This window comes from Nematostella vectensis, chromosome 12, assembly GCF_932526225.1.
Source record: "Nematostella vectensis chromosome 12, jaNemVect1.1, whole genome shotgun sequence".
NCBI lineage: Eukaryota > Metazoa > Cnidaria > Anthozoa > Actiniaria > Edwardsiidae > Nematostella > Nematostella vectensis.
Genome location: NC_064045.1, coordinates 6,989,439 through 7,011,039, shown reverse-complemented (window position 1 = coordinate 7,011,039; position 21,601 = coordinate 6,989,439). Strand labels below are relative to the sequence as shown.

The window sequence follows — 21,601 nt, the reverse complement described above, 5'->3', positions numbered from 1 at the left end:
AGGTTATCATTCCAAAAAACTTTAGAGAATTATAATCTTTTGTTCTTTACCTAAAAAAAGAAATCATAGCAATTAGCAAACGAAACTTTTTACCCATACTTGGGTTTCCCGTGTGACAAGGAACGCCTGGTACATAGGCTAAAATCACAAGACGAAAGTCAACACATATCAGTATGAAATTACAAAGTTTATTAGAATTAGCATCCAAAAAAGCCATCAACGATCACCGCAGCCTCAAAATAGACCTCACATCTCTACCACGGACGATACTTAACTCGCTGTTGTTTGCCTCCGTTCAGCAAGATCGGGTATTAACGCTAGAAACCCTCGTCACAAGATGGCCGCTGAGGGAGCTCGTTTTACGGAACTGTGATGCTCTCGATGAAAGCCACGCCGTATTGCTTGCTGGGTATTTACAGAAAAGTGGTCATGAGATTCGTGTGGTGGACATCACGGGATGTGATATTGGTGTGTTGCTTTCAAAAGAATATTTGGGGCGTGGTGTAGGGTAGCCTTGGGATGGGAAAATGGGGGAGAGTGGGTAGCCTGAGGATCGCCTGATACTCAGGCTAGAGATTGGGGGGGGGGGGGGGGTGAAAAATACTGCTACAAATAAAAAATAAATAAATACTAATAAATGCTGTAGATTAACGCATTAACGCATTGTTCAGATGGTAACCATACTATAGTATTTATGGTCCTACACTGTAGGAGTTGGTGTATGGGTATTTATAATGTCAGTGAAATAGTCCAGTTTTGAATTCCACTGTGTCTGCTAAACAAGCGAAATCAGGACAGAATGGATAAGAAAATGTGGTTGCTGGGATTACTGTATAACCTGTTATAGAAATGTTGTTACCCAAGATAAAGTATGCCTTTGAATAAATCTGTCCCATAAAAAAATCTGTTATATTAATTTATGCTTAAATGGTTATTTTAATTTTAAGGTACCAGAGGAACGTCTGCCTTTTGCAGTATGACTCAGCATCGCATATTGCAGACCCAAAAGCCCTCTACTCCTGACGAGGCTCCCTGCTACAGAACATCGTCATTAACTGTGTTTTTAGACTGCATAGCGAATCAGGATAATTATTTTTTGGTGAAAGAAGCATTAGTGGATCATACATCGGTTGATATCAAGGTTCACAAGCTGAGCATATCAGAGCTTCACCGTTCAAAATTGTGCTCATTGGTTTCTTTACTAGAGGTGAGTATAAAGTTGATGTGCATATATTGTAATTAATTATCTGAGGAGGGACTTGTATTCCCATACAAAGGTGGTGTTGGTGGTAGATATTTACAAAATAAACAAATACTTATTGTTTAAAAGCTAATCATTCTCCTTGCAGCTAAAATGCTGAATTATAAGAGCACAAATACAATGCTGTCAGTCAAAGACGTTAAGGGTGCTTTAGACAGCTGCCATATGACTAATGCCTGAAACAGAACACTGCTTACCGTATATCAAAATTATTTTTTTTGTGAGGGAAGGAAAACCAGAAAATACTCAGGGGGAAAGCAAGAACCAATTCACATAAGAAATAGGAACCTGTAACCCAGTGGTGAAGAGGCACAGAAGCAACATGCTCTGAGATAAATAGCTAACAGATTAATTAATGGTGTTGCTTATTTTCTGCTGAATAACTTTTGGATGAAATATATCAGGGGTGTAGCAGGGGGTGGGGCACTGGGGGCATGTGCCCCGCAATATTTTAAAAAATTATATGGAAATGACCAGTAGGGACGTGGCTGTGCCCCTAAATATTTTCTTAATTTTTCAGGATTGTGCTTCCCCACCCCCCCCCCCCCCCCCACCCCGTATTTCAAGGCCTGCTACGGCTACAAATATTAAATAATAGTTGTGCGTGGGTGGGGGGTTCTAGTCAATTGACAGAACTTTGTCACAACCACTTTGAATCATCTGCTTCTTGGTGATCTTTAGCATGTTGATCTTGCAGGCTGATGTGATCAATACGTTACACTGTCCATTCAACTCCCTGGAACAAGAGGGTGTCGTCACATTATGCCGCAGTCTTATAACTTTCACCAACCTCACAGACCTCAATCTTGCTTACAACTTGATCAAACACAGGGACTTTGAAGCCATAGATGGACTTGCTTCTACCTTCAGTATATTAACAAATCTTAAGAAACTTGATTTATCAGAAAACCAGCTTGGGAGTGGTGTTTGCCAAGTTCTGCAAAGTCTCAAAGTGAATTTAACACATCTAAATATTGGTGGGTGTGGTATACGTGAGTCTGAGCTTGATGCCTTTATGGGCATAGACTCATTGTGTCACTTAGAGGTCTTGGATCTGTCACGCAACGGGATGTCTTATGCAGTGAAAGCTATGTGTAGGTTTATCTGCAAGTCTGCAACAAGCCTACGATTTTTGCTGATAGAAGATAATATATTCACAGCAGAGCATGTTCCAAGACTGTGTCGGATGCTTAAGAAATTGTCATCATTGGAGACTTTATTTATTTGCTATAACCACCTTATACCCGATGATATTAAGATAATACGCGAAGCAATACCGAGCGTAGACGTCATCAATAGAGATTACCTTTTCTAGTAATAGATTAGGCAGCAGATTAACTTTCTCATTTTAAAAACCTGTGAATGGTTTTCACTAAGCTAACAGAGGACCTTTATTCTAATAGCTCTGTATTATCAGTTATGTCTTTGCATTCTGCTTGAAGGGTAACTGAAGAATAAGGAAGTTCCAATGACTCCATTTATTACATGATTGACACCTTTTCTTTTGTTCTTGCAAGTCCTTTATTTCACTAAAACACATATGAATAATTTACAATCTTAAAAAATGGGAAGGGCTTGATGTATCAGCAGAGAAAAAGTGGGGTTTAATATGAACTTGTTAAATATGAATGAGGTTAATAACTAGAATACTAATAAGGAGGAGTAGGTTAAAAACTAGATAACCGTGAATACTAATAAAGGACCATCATTTTAAACTGAGTAGAAATGAGCGAAAAACTTTTTGCCACTGATATGATAACAAGAACAATTGAACATTAACAACGCATCGATTTAATTGTCAAGAAAGCAAAATTTGTATTTGTAACCTTTGAAATTCAACAATAAGTTCAGCCAAATTTATATGTGCAATTTTGGAAAATATTATTCCACCAGCAAAGTTAGGCTGTGGGGTGGCTATCTGAGGCGTCTACTCCTTTTGCTTGTTTATTGTCATCAACATTACAGTTCTTGAAAATAGACATTTGGCGTTTTAAAAATAAATCGCTCTTCTTCGCTTGTCAGTGAGCTTTATTCTCACAGTGTGCTAACACTGAAACTCTGAGTTACCATAAATGACCTAATAAACGCCCCCTATCTAAAGAACGCCTCTGATCTAATGAACGTCCCTCCCCCTAAGCTTACAAGTTTGTAATAAACCCCCTATTTAATAACCCCCCTCTATTAAACGCCCCCCTCCCCTCCCCGCTTTCTTCCCTGCCAGCTTAAAAACAAACAACACAGACCCACTTTTTGGCCGGAAATATAAATGGCAATTAAATGCTTAACACTGGTAAGCAAGTAGCGTCTTGTTCAATGTCAAGTCCAAAATGAGGGTACTGCTCTCTAGTGTTCCTGATCTCATTGCTTAGGATGTCTGCAATTTTCTTTCGTTTTGTCCTCGCATTGTAGCATCCAGGAATAACAAGGCCTACTTCTCGTTTCCGTGTCATAGTTTGTAAAGAACGCCCCTTTCTAATAAACTCCTCCTATCTAATGAATGCCCCCCTCGAACCATCGAAATTTAATAAATGCCCTGGGAGTTTATTAGGTCATTAAGGCTACGAAAATTTTGCAATTCAACTCCAACTTTGGGGATTGAGTCCAAGCATGGAGCAGCCCTGCTCTGTCTAAAAGTTAATTTTAATTGTGTACAGTATTGATCTGAGTTTTTCAAATTTGTGCAATCAACCACCAACTCTCCTGGGTTTTCTTGCAGGTCAATAATAACCTAAACCTTGTTTGATTTTTCGACAAAAATAAACTATTATTGAGTTTTGTCTCTTTCCACCAGTTTATATTATTATTTACTAGGTATAGATCATGTTATAAGCCAGTTAATACCTTGGATGCACCCTCAGGCTGTTATACTGTTGTTCTCTGTTGTGATGGGTGCAGTCATTTCTGTGGTTATTTTGGGTTGAGTTTGCCACCCATGTGCAGTGTAAATGTTGTGGTACTAAAGGTTGGTTCCCGTTAGGGCGTAAGCGCAAACGGAAGCGCAACACAAGTGTGGTCGGTCAAACATAAGCGCAAGAAAATCAGGCTGTTGTGTTCTCTTGCACTTCCGCTGGCTCATATGTTCTAGTGAGAATCAGACAACTATGTGCGTTGCGCTTACGTCCAAGTAAGAACCAAACTTAAGGTATTGTTTTTGACACTTGTGTGGTAGTTGGTTTTAATGATGAAAATGACAAAGATGACAGTAAAATATCAGTTTTTAATTCCTGTTATGATTATGGTTATGATAGTTGTGATTCTTCTGTTACTGTGTTACTTTTACTTGTGTAACAGTTTCTTCAGCTACTATCACTAGAAGTTGTCATGCTACTGATTCAACTGCTTTGTTCACACTGATTTTGTTATATTTTTTGTCAGTTGGTAATAATAGCTGTCACACCGCAGTTAACAACAATAATTGTTGCGAATTGTGTTGGAACTGCTGTTGTTATAATGTTACGTATTGTTCATATCGACTGACAGTTGCCATAGAGAACAGCAGGCTTGGGCCATATCCCCCGAAGCGAGTTTCAGTTATAGAAAGTAAAGCCCGGAGATGTGTTAGAATTTGTCATAAGATCTTTGCTTTTACTGACACACACTTCTATATCATTAAGTTCCAAAACTTACAAGCAGATTCTACCTTCCTGCAACTAGTTTGCACTGCAATAAACATTCAGCCGATCTTTGCCAATAAAGAAGCCCTCGGCAGATCTTTAGCATGAATAATGAAACGTTCCTAATAGAATTGTTCAGATGCTCAAAGCACATACCAAAGCAGCATCTTGTTAGAGGCAGGATGTTTGTCAAAGAGGCTGATGAGTTGCACAGGGTGTGGTTGATAAGTTGCTCATGGTCAGGTAAGGCGGGGATTATCACTGAACCATCTTATGAACCATCTCTTCCTTTGTAATGAGGTGAGTTGTGCGGTTCAGGAGTTGCATCAAGGTCGTTAAGTTGTGTGACCACTCGTTAAGAATCTCATTGGGTGACTTGTTGCTGCTGAAGGTGACTATTCCTGAAGGTCTGTCTATCCGTGCAAATACTGTTTTGGAGACGACTAGTTCAGAGAGGAAATGTTCGCTTTCCTGCAAGAAACAATGTTGTTGTGTCATCAAATTTGCTTATTAAACTCCACAAAATTTAATGGCACCTGATTCCATTATAAGGCAATAAGAGCTTACAGTAATAACAGGGCCATAGCAGTCCTCGGAATATTGGTGGGGCACCATACAAAAACATTAAGAACATATTGGGGGGCATAGCCACGCCCCTACTGGTCATTTTTGTTATAATTTTTCAAAATATTGGGGGGGGGAGGTGCCCCACCCCCTGCTACGGCCCTAAAGAACAGATAAATTATCTCAAGTACTTCGTACCTCTACTGTTAGGTTGAGAAGTTGTGCCATTCTGGTCATGGAGATCCGTGTGTAGTACTTCGCCATCACACGAATGTTCTGAACAAAACAGCAAGCAAAGAGAGTCAATAGCTTTACATTGCCATAATAAAGCCATCAGATCACAGTATTCCATATAAATCCATAAATCCATGCTAGGGAAACAAAAATATTTTTTTGGTTGTAAAACATTGGCTATAGGAGCTATCAAGATGGTCATAATTGTCTGTGCTATATTAAACTTAACTTGATATTCTAAAATGACAGTCATAAAAAGTGTATTCATAAATAAATGCTACTCAAATTCACATGATTGTGATAATTGAGTTCTTTTTGCGTTTATTTGAATATTGTCAGTTTGTATATCTTTTTTTGTCAGCTATTTTCAAGCACAACGTTTGTTGCATGCAGACTTCAAGTTCAAAACTATTCAAGCTCAGGTCAATTCTTATTAAGGAATCTTAAAATACTATCCTTTTCTATATGATATGATAACTGCGCACCCCCCACCCCTCATCTAATCCTTGGTATTTGCCTGAATGTGAGAGAGAAACTGACAAGGCTAAAACTTCCCATCTATTGACATCTAAAAATGAAAAATGATGTCATATAGTAATGCAGTGGTACAACTTACATGCTCAACAACACGCTTGCGGAGGTCGTCCCATCTCTTCTTGCCATTATCAGTATTAGTGTCAAACACACCAAGGGCGGAGCCATGTAATTCAGGGCCATACTGTTGTTGTACGTGTGCCCAGTTCATGAGCTCTGAGGTAGTGAAACACTTTAAAAGCTCCCTGTGAATACATGAAAATGTTCATAGGTGGTGAAACACTTAAAAAGCTCCCTGTGAATACATGAAAATGTTCATAGGTAGTGAAACACTTTAAAAGCTCCCTGTGAATACATGAAAATGTTCATAGGTAGTGAAACACTTTAAAAGCTCCCTGTGAATACATGAAAATGTTCATAGGTGGTGAAACACTTAAAAAGCTCCCTGTGAATACATGAAAATGTTCATAGGTGGTGAAACACTTTAAAAGCTCCCTGTGAATACATGAAAATGTTCATAGGTAGTGAAACACTTTAAAAGCTCCCTGTGAATACATGAAAATGTTCATAGGTAGTGAAACACTTTAAAAGCTCCCTGTGAATATATGAAAATGTCCATAGGTGGTGAAACACTTTAAAAGCTCCCTGTGAATACATGAAAATGTTCATAGGTAGTGAAACACTTTAAAAGCTCCCTGTGAATACATGAAAATGTTCATAGGTGGTGAAACACTTAAAAAGCTCCCTGTGAATACATGAAAATGTTCATAGGTGGTGAAACACTTTAAAAGCTCCCTGTGAATACATGAAAATGTTCATAGGTAGTGAAACACTTTAAAAGCTCCCTGTGAATACATGAAAATGTTCATAGGTGGTGAAACACTTTAAAAGCTCCCTGTGAATACATGAAAATGTTCATAGGTAGTGAAACACTTTAAAAGCTCCCTGTGAATACATGAAAATGTTCATAGGTGGTGAAACACTTAAAAAGCTCCCTGTGGAAACATGAAAATGTTCATACAGTAGGTGGCGAAACACTTCATACTCAACAAATTAATTACTCTCTTACGGGTCGAGTGTACCGCCCCCCTAGTGCCAATTATTGAGTTCATTATTTGAAATTTCATTTGATTATTTGCTGAGAAGTTTCCATTCTTGAAAGGAGTATTCAAATTTTCAAATGGACTCCTCTTGGACTTCTCTTTCTGCTAGTCATGTGCTGTATAAACTTGATAAATGGGCCAAAATTCGAACCACTGTTTCTTATCCAAGTCAAGAGGTTTGTGTGAATTTAAAACAAGGATAAATACCTCTCTATTAACACAAAAAACAACAGCAAAGTCTAATCAAAATTATCCAGCTTTGCTTTGAAAATTCAAAAAATCATTTCAAAAATGGATACTTCTCCGCAAATAATCAAATTAAATTACAAATGAATGCTCTATTTGTAGAAAAGGGCCTGATTTTATTTAAGACTTTGACTTTTGTATGTAATATACCAATCTATTAAGCGATTAGCTTTTAGCGATAAATGGAATAAGATATTGATATCAGTCCTGCAGGTGATAAACATAGCAGAATTTTTTTCACTACAATTCATCTCACTGGAACCAAATTGATTTGCATCATATGTAATCCTTACAATTTAACCAGGAATACAATTCTGTACTTACTTGTAGAGTGGTATCTCCTCCAGTGTTTTATCTTCCTTTACCCTGTGCAGGAGGTCTGATTGCTCATTGTCAAATGGCGCCAGCACAAGGAATAGAACAACATGCTTTAGAGCCTAGACACACAAGACAACACAAGCTGTTATCAAAACAGAATGGAACCACTCTCCTAACAGTAAAACCATGGACAGTACAAATATGTGAAAATAAGGAGAGATGTCATCTTGTGATTCATCAAAAGAAAATAACATAAACACTTTTTTTTTTTGGTTTTCAGAGTGTTGACCAATAAGAAATTCAAAATCATAAAATCCACCAAATGCTGGGGACATACAGTTAAAGAGCTAGTAGATGTTTGGTAAACTAGACATATAAAACACATCTTCTCCTGACTATTCAGTGTGACGCATGCTACCATCACAATCTTAACGGTTTGTGAAGTACTGCAAGAAACATACCGTCTGATTAGCATTGACCACACTATACAGCCAGTGTGGCAAAGACAAGCTTCATTGCAAATCAGAACACAATGAAACCGATCTAGTTATAAAATGCATCAATCAAAATAGTGAATCTTGCACGCTTATTAGTCAACGTTGTCTTGATGGCCACAGTACCGTGTGCAACATTACGTCTAATAAGAAGTTGATTAAATAATGGCAAGTGCAAAGTACCTGGTGTTTCTTCTCTTTGTCTTCTGTGATGATGGGGGTTTCATAGATGGCCTTGTAATGTTTACATGTGGCCAAGTAGTTAGACTCCTGGTCAGCAAGCTCTATCAACAGTTGGTAGTACTTTAGCTTTAAGTCCTGAAGATAGCAAAATCAGAAATCAAGCTATAAATGCCTTTTATTTATGTGGTCCACAAAGATTTTCAAGTGGGGACAAACCTATGTAAGCAACATCCAATACAGTCAACCATAGCTATTTTACAGAAACCCTCTAGACCTATTAGTTTGAGACCATAATAACAGGGGCTGCTTTACATTGCCTTGTTCGGACATTCTGAGGCTCTGCATTTTCAAGGTTTATTTGGCCTTTGCACCCTACAAGGTCTTGCTAGAATAAAAGCTTAGACCAGGTACATGCCTTTGATTACTGTCACAATAATCTAGTAAGGATAAAAAATTATGTCATTTCTATGAATCCCATGCACCTGTTCCTTGTCACCATCAAAGAACTTGGGGCTTATTTTCTTGCTGATGATCTGTGTTCTGATGTAGTCCTTCTTGGCGAGACAGAGCCGCATCTGTTCCATGATAAACTCAACTTTCTCCTTCCTCTCCATAGAGCCAAATGTCTCAACCTGAAAATCCATGCACATTACCATTATAGTTACTTGATAATATTCACCTGGAATATCAATGCTTTATTTCCGTATTAAAAGAAAAACATTCTAATGTAGTCTTAACCATTTGACAATAATTAAAAGGTGTACATCATATATTGTCAAATAAAGCAAATAAACACAGGGTTTATGCTCTGAGCTCTTGCCTTAATGATACCATGGAGTTGAAAGTCTCAACCTAGGAAACACAACTAACAGCCAGCAACCCTGGGTTGCTTGATAATTCCCATTTTATAAAACTGTTTGGCGAAATATAAGTACCACAAAAAATGCTGGTATAATTACTACCATAGCTGAAGGGGAAAAATAGTGGATAGGACTCAATACCAAGTTTAGAGTGCAAAATTTATGGTTCTGACAAAGTGTCACAATATGGGCAAGTTAATCAAATCAGTCAATCTTCCGAAACCCTCAAACCCCCACCGGCTATGGGCCTGCACCAACATCTCAGTAACATGAGCAAGACTTTTTTTTTGTAAGTGAGACAATAATTCAGGCTGGTTAAAAAACAAGGTAAATGACAATAATAGGACTTCCTTTCAGGGGCGTCTCTAAGAAATTTGTTGGTTGTCTAGTAAAAGGAAGGCCCCTACCATAAATACATCCCTGTAGAGTATACTGTTTGATGTTTAATGAACAGCACACTACCTGAAGTTCCTGCAGGATGTTGGCAGCCTCTGTGATGTTCCCTTCATTCTCCTTGATCTTAGCAAGCATCATGGTGAGACGTGCCCTCTCAATCTCAACATAGATCTACAAGACATGCAGAGAGTCAAAATAAAAACATGCAGGGCAGAATTGCCCATGAAATAGAGGAGGCTGGAGCCAAATTTATAAGGTAAGGGGACATTGGTATAGAACTGAAATAATTGCACTAAACAGGGCTTAAAACTTTTTTTATTCTTAATAATCTAGTTTCAAATGTGACTATTAGGTCACCAATTTTAAATGCAAGATGCTTCATGTATAGGAGGGTCAAAATATTTTTTTTAAGTTTTAAAACAGGCACATAGCCCAGTCAGACAATCCGTATACAGAACTACAAAACAGACAGAGTCAACACTACATTATAGCCAAACAGGCTCTCTACATACTTATATAGACCTATTAGCAACAATCCTGCATCAAGAAGCATATGTCAATATGTCATATGTCATCAAGAATCAACTGTAGACAGACCTTGCCGGCGGTGACAGTGCGTAATGTGTCAATCAATTTGAGCTTGGTCTCCATGTCTGGTGTTTGGTCAATATACGTGTATGATTCCTGTATCATCTTGGTGACGGCCTGCTTCAGCTGACTGCGACGTTTGGTCAAAAGGATTATATGCTCATTCAGTGCATTCCAGTCTTTGGCTTTGAAACATAACTGTACTATACAGACCAGGATACGTGCTGTAGAGTGCATATCTGCAGCCTGAAATAGAAAATATCAACAGTGTAAACACAGGTGGTTAAAGACATCTTAATGAGAATTTTCTTAGTATATGAGGCAGGAGTGTAAGAAAAAACTAAAACTCAATAAAGTCCCAATTTAACTGACACACGCACTTTCCATGGTTGCAAACAGTAAAGAATTCCAGTAAACACTATACAGTACAGATTAGTTGATCAAGTTTTGCCTCTATCAACATGTCTAAAAAACATACAAAAACATTATTGGAACTTTAAAGAAAGGCTGAACTATAGAATAACTTGTTTTTCCCCACTTATTGATGCTTTAAGGTAGACAGTTACCTAAAAAAAAGCCTGTCCAAGGTTTTTCATTTTTTACAAAACAAGCGCAAAGTTGTTGTTTTGCCATTGCAAACTGTCTCACGTTTTGCTCGGTGAAAGCCGGGCTCATGACGTCACAACCTTGGTACAGCTCCTCAAAATTGTTTGAAAACGATAACAACTTCGTTTTAAAATGACGGCAAACTCGTAAAAAAAAAAACGGGCAGTACTTGCGCAGCCAGGGCTTCTCCAACAACCACTATACAACACATGTGTCAATACATGCATCTTCAAAAGACCTGGAAATTAGGAAAAAAAGGCCTGATTCGTCGGACTAAGCGAAAGGAGTTCTCCATCGTAAGCGCCACCGCTCTTTGTTCGAGCCATTTCGCCGATGAATGATTCAAGCAATCAAACCTGAATCTCCCTGATGCTAAGGCCTCGAAATTCAAAAGGAGTTTAAAGAGGGGACCTCTTTCTACACTGCATCGGGAAAGAAAAGAGAACATAACGGAAAAAGCTCGCAAGGGACCGCATGTACTAAGTATACAATGCATATTTACGACAATTACGCTGTGACAGACTGTGCGAGTCCCAGCAAGTTTTAAGGTTACTATAGATGTTATTTAAATATAAGTTAAAGAATGTATAAAACAGAATCAGCCTGGCTTTAGTGGTCATTTCTTGTTCATTGATACATTTCTTTTGTTCAAAAATACAAAACGCAAAAATTAATAAGCAAGTATTTCACACAACGGCAACGCATTGGTCTCAAAAGATCTACACGGTCAGATTTACCAAACAAATATTACCATACAGCATGGTAATAAAAGCACAATCTTTTAAAACAGTTTTTTCGAAAATGCAATACACATGACAACATCGTATTCGTCCACAACACTCGCACCGATAGTTATTATAACGCCAGCTCGGATTTCTATCTGTTAGGATTTCACTGATAGTTTATTTTCCTCTGACTTCGACTCTGATCGAGGCAATGAATAGTTCAACAACAAAATCCAATGAGATCAACAAGGATCAAATATCCAATGGCTGGAACCGGAATCTAAAGAGTTGTACAAGTCATTTTATTACTTTTATAATAATATCGAGAACATGACAAAAATTGAAGAATGAAATTTGAGAAGATTTCAAGCAGGAAAAGTCAATAACAATAGCAATCGAGCACGTTGGTTGAATGAAAGTTTGCCGTAAAATCGATTACAAATAATTTAATGTGTCATTAATCTATTAATACTCACATGAAACAGGATTTCCCTTTTTTATTTAGTATGCCAAGCTTTAATCTATTTTGACTCGAAATAAAATAGGAAATACAGGGAGCAGAACAGACAAATTCAAGTGTACGAATTGTTTTGACAATCTCTACGGCGATCAAAACAAACGAAAGCTATCTACTGATAAATAAAAAACATTTTTATTTACCTCAAACCCACTTCTCCATGCTAGATTCAAGCAAGTCCATATTTATCAACCTATGTTACTTCATCGACAAGTACCTCTAAAGTTGAGTCATCGTCTTTCAGTTTTGAAAACAACACTTCCAATTCCATTCGTAAATCGAGGCTCTAAGCCTATTGGCCTGGTACTTTCGATCGACGACGCCATCTTTCAACTGAGTTCTGGGGCTTTCATTTCGGATCTCCTATATGATTTAACACTAAATTTTCGTGCCGTACCATGATTGTGAAGTCACCACAGGCCTCCCAAGGGTCCAAACTCGGCCCCAGTCTGAGAGACATTTTCTTTCGACAGGAATTAAATAAAAAAATCCAAAAACAAACAAATATGAAGCACCTTTTTTTTATTAAGGCTTGCTACTTAACTTCTAGACTTATGTTTTAGCAAAAAAAAGTTTTCGTTTCGGACCTAGTTTAAACAATTTTAAAGTTCCAATTGCTCGACTGTCTGAATACTCTCTATTGCTTGCATTCATGCCCTATACTTCCCTATCACAAGTCGGCTTAGGGATTGGATACATAGCATAGATGCATAGCTCTCCAAATAACAACTTTGTCAAAATCCTACACCTAATAACGTTGTCAGTGAAAACGGCAAATGGCCATTGTCAAATGGCAGTTATCATATTAAAAAATACAGTACCACAGAATCTACTGAATGAAGGAAAATGTGTATAATTTCTGTGATTATATTACCTATCATCTTTATTCTTACAAATAATTATACCCATAATTAGTGAATGGTCTTAGAACTGCCATTTGCCATTTGCACTGACAACGTTTATTGAAATAGGTGTATAAGTTACTTCAGTGCTGTTAAGCTTTGTCACCCCTTTTGATTGAGATAAGTAAAACAAGATCACATTTCACTTACCGTTCTTGTCTGCTTTTCAAGGGATAACAGAATGTCTAGAGATTCCGTCAGTTTTCCCTCCTAAAAATATAAAGAGATGGTTTGATTCTTTGCTTATTCGTTTTTTTCCCCCAAATTTAGCAAGAACTTCTATGGTACTTATTAACATCTTTAGACATAAAATAATACAGGCAAGATCAACTAAGTCTCAAATCATTCGCACCAACATTATAACATGGGATGGATGTTTTTCTCTTGAAAAAAAAGCAAAACTTTTGTACTTTTTACGTGACGGACAGGACGAAAATCTAGAGACACCGGCAAACTAAAAATTTCGCCTTTAATCCTTCGATAAAAGGCACGTAAAAGGTGTGGGAAAGTGGAATAGTTCTTACCGCAGCTAGAGCCTCACACTCCGGTATCCTCTTGTCGACTGTCTCACTGTAGTCGACCTCCATCTTCACAACATTCCCCTTCATGTCCGTCGTGGTCGCCATTTTAAATGAAATAAAGACATGTGCACCCAGGCGGCATCATGGGAGCATTAGTCAGCACATTGCCACAGGTAGCCCACTACGCTCGGAAACTAAGTTTCGTCGTTTTGTGGTCTAACGGTTGTGGGACTCAAAACCTCGTTCCGAATAAGATAAAAGCCAGGCCTGAATTATGGCTGCCTTCAACGCTTCAGGGGCTCATGAACAACATAAGGGAATGACTATTTGATATTTTGATCCCCCCCCCAAAAAAAATCAGCCAATCCCCCGCCAAATATTAACTCCCTGAAAATAAAATATGTGGACTCTCGATAAGATTCGTAGTCCTTTAGTACCCAGCATTAACACGAGTTCAGACGTACGTCTCATCTTTTACTCGGAGACCCAGAATTCCTCTAGAGTGCAAACAATATAACTGTGAAACATTAGCAAAAACTATTTACTAATTGATCTAATAAACGCCCCCTTTCTGAAAAACGCCTCCTATCTAAATGAGTACCCCCTCGCTCCCCTTACCCCCCTCCCAGTCTAAACAAAAGGACATAGGAATTCCGGTAGTATAAATCAAATATCAAATTTAATTGCCTTCTCGCCTAATCCAAGCGAGTAGCGCTCGTCTTGCTCGATGTCCAGAAAGGCTTGCAACGCAAACTTATCATTTGTATCCTCACGATCATTCGTTTTTAATGAACGCCCCCCCCCCCCCCCCCCCCCCCCGGACCATTAATATTTAATTAACACCCCGGCGTTGTTTAGTAGATCATTTATGGTAACTTAAGTGCACCAGTCCCTTAGATTCAACTGAGGAGTTCCAAATAAGAAATTTAAAAATCGCTCAAAATTGGTTTAAAGTTAGCCCCTGGTTCTCTTATCATGTTTAAAAAGTTTGAGTTACATACAATAAATATTTTTCGAGAAATTCCGAATTTACGATTTTGCCTATAAAATCGCCGATTTGGGGGCATTTTTCACCTTTCGTACAAAATCGCAAAATATTCTTTAAATATACGCGGAATTAAAAATAGCGATACAGATCCTTAGAAAGGAGTTGATAAGGTATAAATCGAGTGGTTTCTTTACTTTTTCCGGCAAAAAAAGGTATATTTTATTGCTGTCTAAACATGTCAATAAAAAATGTCGACTTGAATAATAGCTTAAATTTGGGGCTTATAAAACCGATGGTACATGGATTTTCGCAGAGATTTTGCACTTTAAGCAAACATTGGTGTTATTTCTTTCGATTCAGCAAATAAAAAATTGGGGGAATCAAATTCCCGAATTATAATGAAGCCGAACGCAACCCCATGTCGAGCTCAAATAACACGCGATTTTCTTGACAGCCGTCTTTATTAGATACACATACCTGTTTGTACAGGAGACAAACCACAGATAATAAACTCTACCCTTACTGTATACTAATCTCAGATGCTGTATAATTGTCTTGGTTCATCCTTGGAAGTTACTGGAAGTCAATAAAGACATAACAATGAAAAATATTTGCTATTTTGTACAGACTTCAGTTCAGAACACCTGCCGGAATGGCAAACTTTGAAGGATTTGTTTGGGTTTTAAAGTTTCTTTACGCTCAATTGAAGTAAAAGATATTCAAACACGTCAGTTCTTACCTTCTGCCAAGAGGTTTCTGGGAGAAAAGCCGATTTGTAAGATTAATTTCAATGAAAGGTCAAGTACTTGAACACGAGTCTGGTTTCAGATGACAACTGATCAGCGGTCTACCAGATGAGAATGCATGAATTTGCAAAGGAAACCCGATATAAAGAATAGTTTAACTAGTCGGCTTGCAGTTTTTATTCTAGATTATTTCTTATTTTATGTTCTTCATTCTATAAAAAAACATAGTAATGATGCCAAAATTATTTTAAAAAGATACCGTAGGAAACACCAATCGAAGAATAAAACACAAGCAAACATGCTTCGTTGACATAAGGGCATAAGCTGGAAGAATTGTCACACTCCCTCAAAGCGGCATCCTGTTACAGTAACACCTCCGTTAGCCACAAAAGGCTTTAGGGCAACACAAAGAGATCACATAAGGCTGCTTCTTATAAAATCAGGCAAGCATAAAATTGTAATTCAGATGATGCTTGATATTTTTCTTGATCATGACTACCTGTGATTACGCTGTTTGCGTGGGTGGTCCTTGTGGCCCTAGTGTCGATTGCTCGAGCAATTCAAAGTGCGTTCTTAAACTTTAAACTGAGTTTGAACTTCTTCTTGCTAGAGCTGGTAAGTGAATCATGATTTAACGACCGGAGTATTTGTTAAGCGCGCGCGTAGGTGACTCTTGAAACGCAAATGTAATCACAGGTAGCCCAGGCAATGGTTGCTTGTCCGTAGCTCGGAATTCGGCTGTTCTGTGAGGGGACGAGTAAGGCGACGACGAGTGAAATGAGTTCTCTAATAGAAATCTGACTACCCCCGAAAGAACAAAGAGGGATTTTTTTATGCCTTTGCAGTATCTTCAGGGACTTTTATTGTCGGATTTGGCTACGTACCAGGGTTATCTAGCTTATGCTTTATAGTTTTGTCTACAAATAGCACGTCAATTGGGAACCGAAAGTGGACCCTCGGCAGCTGTGGGCGCACACCCTGCATCCCCCCTCCCCCCCCCCCCTTCCCCCTGGGCATATTTTGGGGAGTCCCTATTTCAACTCAACTTCCCGTTTCGTAGACTCGACTTATTTATCGCGCACCTCTGCTTTCCTTATATTAGTTTATGTGTGTTCCGATGTTTGTGTGTGTGTGTGTATGTGGGGGGGGGGGGGGGGGGGGGGGGATATGCGACGGAGATTGATTTTTCATTACGGACTTTGCGCAAAAGTACAGACTAGCTCACAGGCTAAAACATCCCTCGCATTAAAACAATGTCAATCAGCATTATATCTTTCGTTTAGCGAAAGTATTATTTTACCCCTAAAACACGGGGAGTAGATCGTCGTCTGTATCGGAATCATAGACATGTTCATTCAATCTGTCGCAAGCTCCAACTGATTTTGTAACCCTTTTCCAGGCAGTCTTGTTGGCATTGCACAGTTGTTGTTCTTGTTATATCAAGCAAAGTAGCCAATAACGAGTTAATGTTCTCACGGCAATCTACGATTGTGCTTGTGCAGAAGGGAAGTAGCCCATAGAGGGTTACTGTTCTAACGGCAATCAACAGTTTACATTGAGTTAACTGACAGCTCATCAGTGGTTGGACAGAGTGATATTTGTTTTCTCTTGCTACAAAGTAGCGAAGAAGCCCATTTAAAGTCACTATTCTCACGGTAGTCGCCGATTTTCCAGCTACCGATTTTTCAAACTACTTCAGTCACCTGGAGCAAGTCCGTAATGAAAAAGAAACTCCGTCCCACCGGCGACCAGCAACAACGGCACATTTACCCTAGGGACTCCCACGCAAAAGGTAAAACCTTTAAAAGAAAAAGTCGACAACAACGCAGATTTATGTTTTTTAGAACGATATTTCGGCTTGCCAACACCTGCCTTCTTCAGCTTCAGGTTATAAATGAGTTACAATGGCATGTTACAGCTAGTATATGTACAAAGTTCATTGATGATTTACTAACAAAAGGTAAAAATAGTAATTGAGTAAGGGGTGACTTATGGAAGATGGTAAATAGGGTGGTGTGGATTACAAAGTAGCTAAACGGTTTCTTCACATATGTTTGTGTATTAAAAAAAAATAAAATAAAAATAACCCGGTCCGCCGAGGTCTGGTCCGCGTAGGTCCTGTCTTCATTTTACAAAGACCCGCTCCCATTATTGATAAAAATTTCTGCAGTAATCAAGCAGTGCTCATGCGCACACAACTAATATGCAGATAAACGTAACGTATACAATTTTTACTCTTACGCCTAAGTTCTTTACCAAATCATCAGATGTTTTTGAAAATAGACAAACAAGACATGATATCGCCTTTTTTAAAATATGATTTTCTAATAAAGAAAGAATAGGACTCAAAACGGTATGTTCTTATCGGGATTAGGATACCTGTGGAAAGTCACGCATTTTCATCTGGCAGACCGCTGATCAGTTGTTGTCATCTGAAACCAGACTCGTGTTGTAGTACTTGACCTTTGCATTGAAATTAATCTTACAAATCGGCTTTTTCCCTAGAAACCTCTTGGCAGAAGGTAAGAACTGACGTGCTTGAATACCTTTTACTTCAATTGAGCGTAAAGAAACTTTAAAACCCAAACAAATCCTTCAAAGTTTGCCATTCCGGCAGGCGTTCTGAACTGAAGTCTGTACAAAATAGCAAATATTTTTCATTGTAATGTCTTTATTGACTTCCAGTAACTTCCAAGGATGAACCAAGACAATTATACAGCATCTGAGATTAGTATACAGCAAGGGTAGAGTTTATTTTCTGTGATTTTTCTCCTGTACAAACAGGTATGTGTATCTAATAAAGACGGCTGTCAAGAAAATCGCGTGTTATTTGAGCTCGACATGGGGTTGCGTTCGGCTTCATTATAATTCGGGAATTTGATTCCCCCAATTTTTTATTTGCTGAATCGAAAGAAATAACACCAATGTTTGCTCAAAGTGCAAAATTTCTGCGAAAATCCATGTACCATCGGTTTTATAAGCCCCTAATTTAAGCTATTATTCAAGTCGATATTTTTATTGACATGTTTAGACAGCAATAAAATATACTTTTTTTTGCCGGAAAAAGTAAAGAAACCACTCGATTTATACCTTATCAACTCCTTTCTAAGGATCTGTATCGCTATTTTTAATTCCGCGTATATTTAAAGAATATTTTGCGATTTTGTACGAAAGGTGAAAAATGCCCCCAAATCGGCGATTTTATAGGCAAAATCGTAAATTCGGAATTTCTCGAAAAATATTTATTGTATGTAACTCAAACTTTTTAACCATGATAAGAGAACCAGGGGCTAACTTTAAACCAATTTTGAGCGATTTCGAAATTTCTTATTTGGAACTCCTCAGTTGAATCTAAGGGACTGGTGCACTTAATTAGCCTTTTGTTAATTTAGTGTCACTGAACCACAAACACGTGATCGCTGAACCGTAAATACGCATGCAGCGTGAAAAAAGATTTTTGAACGAGTTAGCTTATTGTAGTTTAAAAACCGTGTGCTGACTTGAGGCATGCAACGTGAGTAAGGTATTTTTAAACGAGTTTATTTGCGCATTGTAGTTATTTTACTTGCAGCGCTTCGTTTTAACTGTTATGCGTTGTAACGCTTAATGAATTGCACAGGCATTCTAAATCTAGTATATTTACGTTTTTACAAAATCTCACTACTTTGATTTAGTACTTCACTGTTATTCTATTTACGTTTCCCTTTCAATTTTGGGGAATAACGCTTTCCCGCGAGTATCGACGCATGGTATGAATTCTAACACATCCCCTAAAATCACGGGCTATCTGTGCTTTGACCTTTGCGTTTTCCTTGAGCTGTTGAGACTGATTTTAGACCGTGGCATACCAGGAATCTATTTTTCTTAAAATCATAATATTCTCCATATGAATTCAATCACAAGATGTTTTTATTAAAAAAAGACAACTTTATTCCATAACAAATTGTCGGGTGTCTAGTCCAATACATTTATTCTACAAAGATCATTTCAGTCTGTACAATAAATAGAATTTAGAAATCTAGGAGGGGGCGTCCAAAAATCGAACAGTGTCTCTAACAGGGTGATACATCTTATGAAAAACTTTAACGTCTGTCCATAAATCTTTTTTATATGTCCTATTTCTATGAAGAATTTAGAAGCACTTCCTGTGAACAATGGAAGGACCAGATTCGTCGTATTCCTGCTTGGAGATCCACATCTGTTGGAAGGTGGACAGGGAGGCGAGGATGGAGCCTCCGATCCAGACGGAGTATTTCCTCTCTGGTGGAGCGATGATCTTGATCTTCATTGTCGGGGGAGCGAGGGCAGAGATTTCCTTCTGCATGCGGTCAGCGATACCAGGGTACATAGTGGAACCACCAGACAGGACAGTGTTGGCGTACAGATCCTTACGGATGTCGACGTCACACTTCATGATGGAGTTGTAGGTGGTCTCATGGATACCAGCGGATTCCATACCCAGGAAGGAGGGCTGGAACATGGCCTCGGGGCACCTGAATCGCTCGTTGCCAATGGTGATGACCTGTCCATCAGGCAACTCGTAGCTCTTCTCGAGGCTAGAGCTGGATGCAGCAGTTGTCATTTCCTGCTCAAAGTCAAGAGCAACATAGCAGAGCTTCTCCTTGATGTCACGGACGATCTCACGCTCAGCGGTGGTGGTGAAAGAGTAGCCACGCTCTGTCAGGATCTTCATCAAGTAGTCTGTCAGATCACGGCCAGCCAAGTCAAGACGGAGGATGGCATGGGGCAGAGCGTAACCCTCATAGATGGGCACGGTGTGGGTAACACCATCACCAGAGTCCATCACAATACCGGTGGTACGACCAGAAGCGTACAGGGAGAGTACGGCCTGGATAGCGACGTACATGGCGGGGCTGTTGAAGGTCTCGAACATGATCTAAGAAAAAAAATAATAATAATTTAGTACACGATAATCCTCACACATTTTTGTGAAATAATATAACCAAATTTTTTCTACAAACTTGGATGTTTTTATATATATGTAAATACATTATTTAATTCACATAGTAAATCGATCCCTCCCCAGAAGACGACAAATTTAAAAGCGATTTCCTTTCATGCATTACCATATTTGGTCAAAATATTGAGCACGGAAATGTAATCGAGAATTAAACGTGTCTTCAGCTGATTTGAGGAATTGAGTGATTCAGCGACAGCTTTCATAGCGAAAGTTCGGGAGAAAAATTCCCTCGAGTGATGATGTATTGTTTGCAAGCTTCATCGCTTATCTCCTCGTCACAGCACAAGACGCTAAAGCAATATTCCGATGTAAATGTAGAATTAATACTCATCAAATTAATATCCCTGAAAAATGTAGCGACGGTTTGGGAACTACGACTTAAAGCTTCGATTCCAAGCTATATGGCATATAAATTTTAACATTTGGAGCGATATTATATACTTGAGCGATTGAAAGCATCAAAGCCGGTTTAGTAAGGTAGGGCGGGGTTCTCATACACGTTGAATCGACCACGAGGAATAGATATTATAGCAGGAAAAATCACAAAATATCTCCCTACCTGGGTCATCTTTTCTCTGTTGGCTTTTGGGTTGAGGGGAGCCTCTGTCAGGAGAACGGGGTGCTCTTCGGGAGCCACACGAAGCTCGTTGTAGAATGTATGATGCCAGATCTATCAAACAATCAAATGCCGGTAAGTTACTACTTTACACAGCAAGCACGAAGAATTGCAATCGTCGATTACCTTCTCCATATCGTCCCAGTTTGTGACAATTCCGTGTTCGATGGGGTATTTCAGAGTAAGAATACCTCTCTTGCTCTGGGCCTCGTCTCCTACATAGGAGTCTTTCTGACCCATACCGACCATAACGCCTTGATGGCGAGGTCGGCCGACGATAGAGGGGAAAACGGCGCGGGGAGCATCGTCTCCGGCGAAACCGGCCTTGCACATACCGGAGCCATTGTCAACAACCAGAGCAGCAACGTCGTCGTCACACATTTTGTTTAAGAGAGAGAGGTAAAGTTACAATGATCACCCAAGTTAGATCTGACCGCTAGAGAAAACTAGACGAATAGGCAAGAGGGCAGTGGCTCGTGGATTTTTATACTGCGGCTCGTAACAATAGGTGCCTGGTTTTGCCCATATTTGGTCAAAATTCGGTGCAGTTTCCGTACGATGGGCGCAGCGTATCAACACAAGCCGCATCGAGTATAAACAAATA

General features: G+C 38.9%; 3 protein-coding genes and 2 long non-coding RNA genes across 5 annotated transcripts; 2 read left to right on the top strand and 3 right to left on the bottom strand.

Moving 5' to 3' along the window:
- The first annotated feature begins 73 nt into the window (after positions 1-73).
- On the top strand, positions 74-4,046 carry LOC5510134. Its single transcript, XM_001630569.3, has 3 exons — positions 74-468; positions 948-1,207; positions 1,959-4,046. The coding sequence occupies exons 1-3, from the start codon at positions 174-176 to the stop codon at positions 2,574-2,576; spliced, it is 1,173 nt and encodes a 390-aa protein (XP_001630619.2). The 5' UTR covers positions 74-173; the 3' UTR covers positions 2,577-4,046.
- Positions 4,047-4,458: 412 nt separating this feature from the next.
- LOC5510122 (26S proteasome non-ATPase regulatory subunit 12) lies at positions 4,459-13,813 on the bottom strand. Its single transcript, XM_048720347.1, has 10 exons — positions 13,670-13,813; positions 13,296-13,355; positions 10,405-10,641; positions 9,874-9,978; positions 9,034-9,183; positions 8,552-8,686; positions 7,881-7,993; positions 6,290-6,452; positions 5,638-5,715; positions 4,459-5,346 (listed from the first exon to the last, which is right to left on the bottom strand). Exons 1-10 carry the CDS (start codon positions 13,769-13,771, stop codon positions 5,134-5,136), a joined length of 1,356 nt encoding a protein of 451 aa, XP_048576304.1. The 5' UTR covers positions 13,772-13,813; the 3' UTR covers positions 4,459-5,133.
- Positions 13,814-15,096: 1,283 nt separating this feature from the next.
- Positions 15,097-15,579, bottom strand: LOC125557592. Its single transcript, XR_007305332.1, has 2 exons — positions 15,394-15,579; positions 15,097-15,230 (listed from the first exon to the last, which is right to left on the bottom strand). It is a non-coding gene; the product is annotated as an uncharacterized LOC125557592 (long non-coding RNA).
- Positions 15,580-17,368: 1,789 nt separating this feature from the next.
- LOC125557284 lies at positions 17,369-18,219 on the top strand. The gene is made up of 2 exons (XR_007305202.1): positions 17,369-17,922; positions 18,086-18,219. It is a non-coding gene; the product is annotated as an uncharacterized LOC125557284 (long non-coding RNA).
- Positions 18,220-19,291: 1,072 nt separating this feature from the next.
- Positions 19,292-21,592, bottom strand: LOC5510121 (actin-2). The gene is made up of 3 exons (XM_001630533.3): positions 21,124-21,592; positions 20,941-21,051; positions 19,292-20,297 (listed from the first exon to the last, which is right to left on the bottom strand). The coding sequence occupies exons 1-3, from the start codon at positions 21,376-21,378 to the stop codon at positions 19,533-19,535; spliced, it is 1,131 nt and encodes a 376-aa protein (XP_001630583.1). The 5' UTR covers positions 21,379-21,592; the 3' UTR covers positions 19,292-19,532.
- Positions 21,593-21,601: the final 9 nt, after the last annotated feature.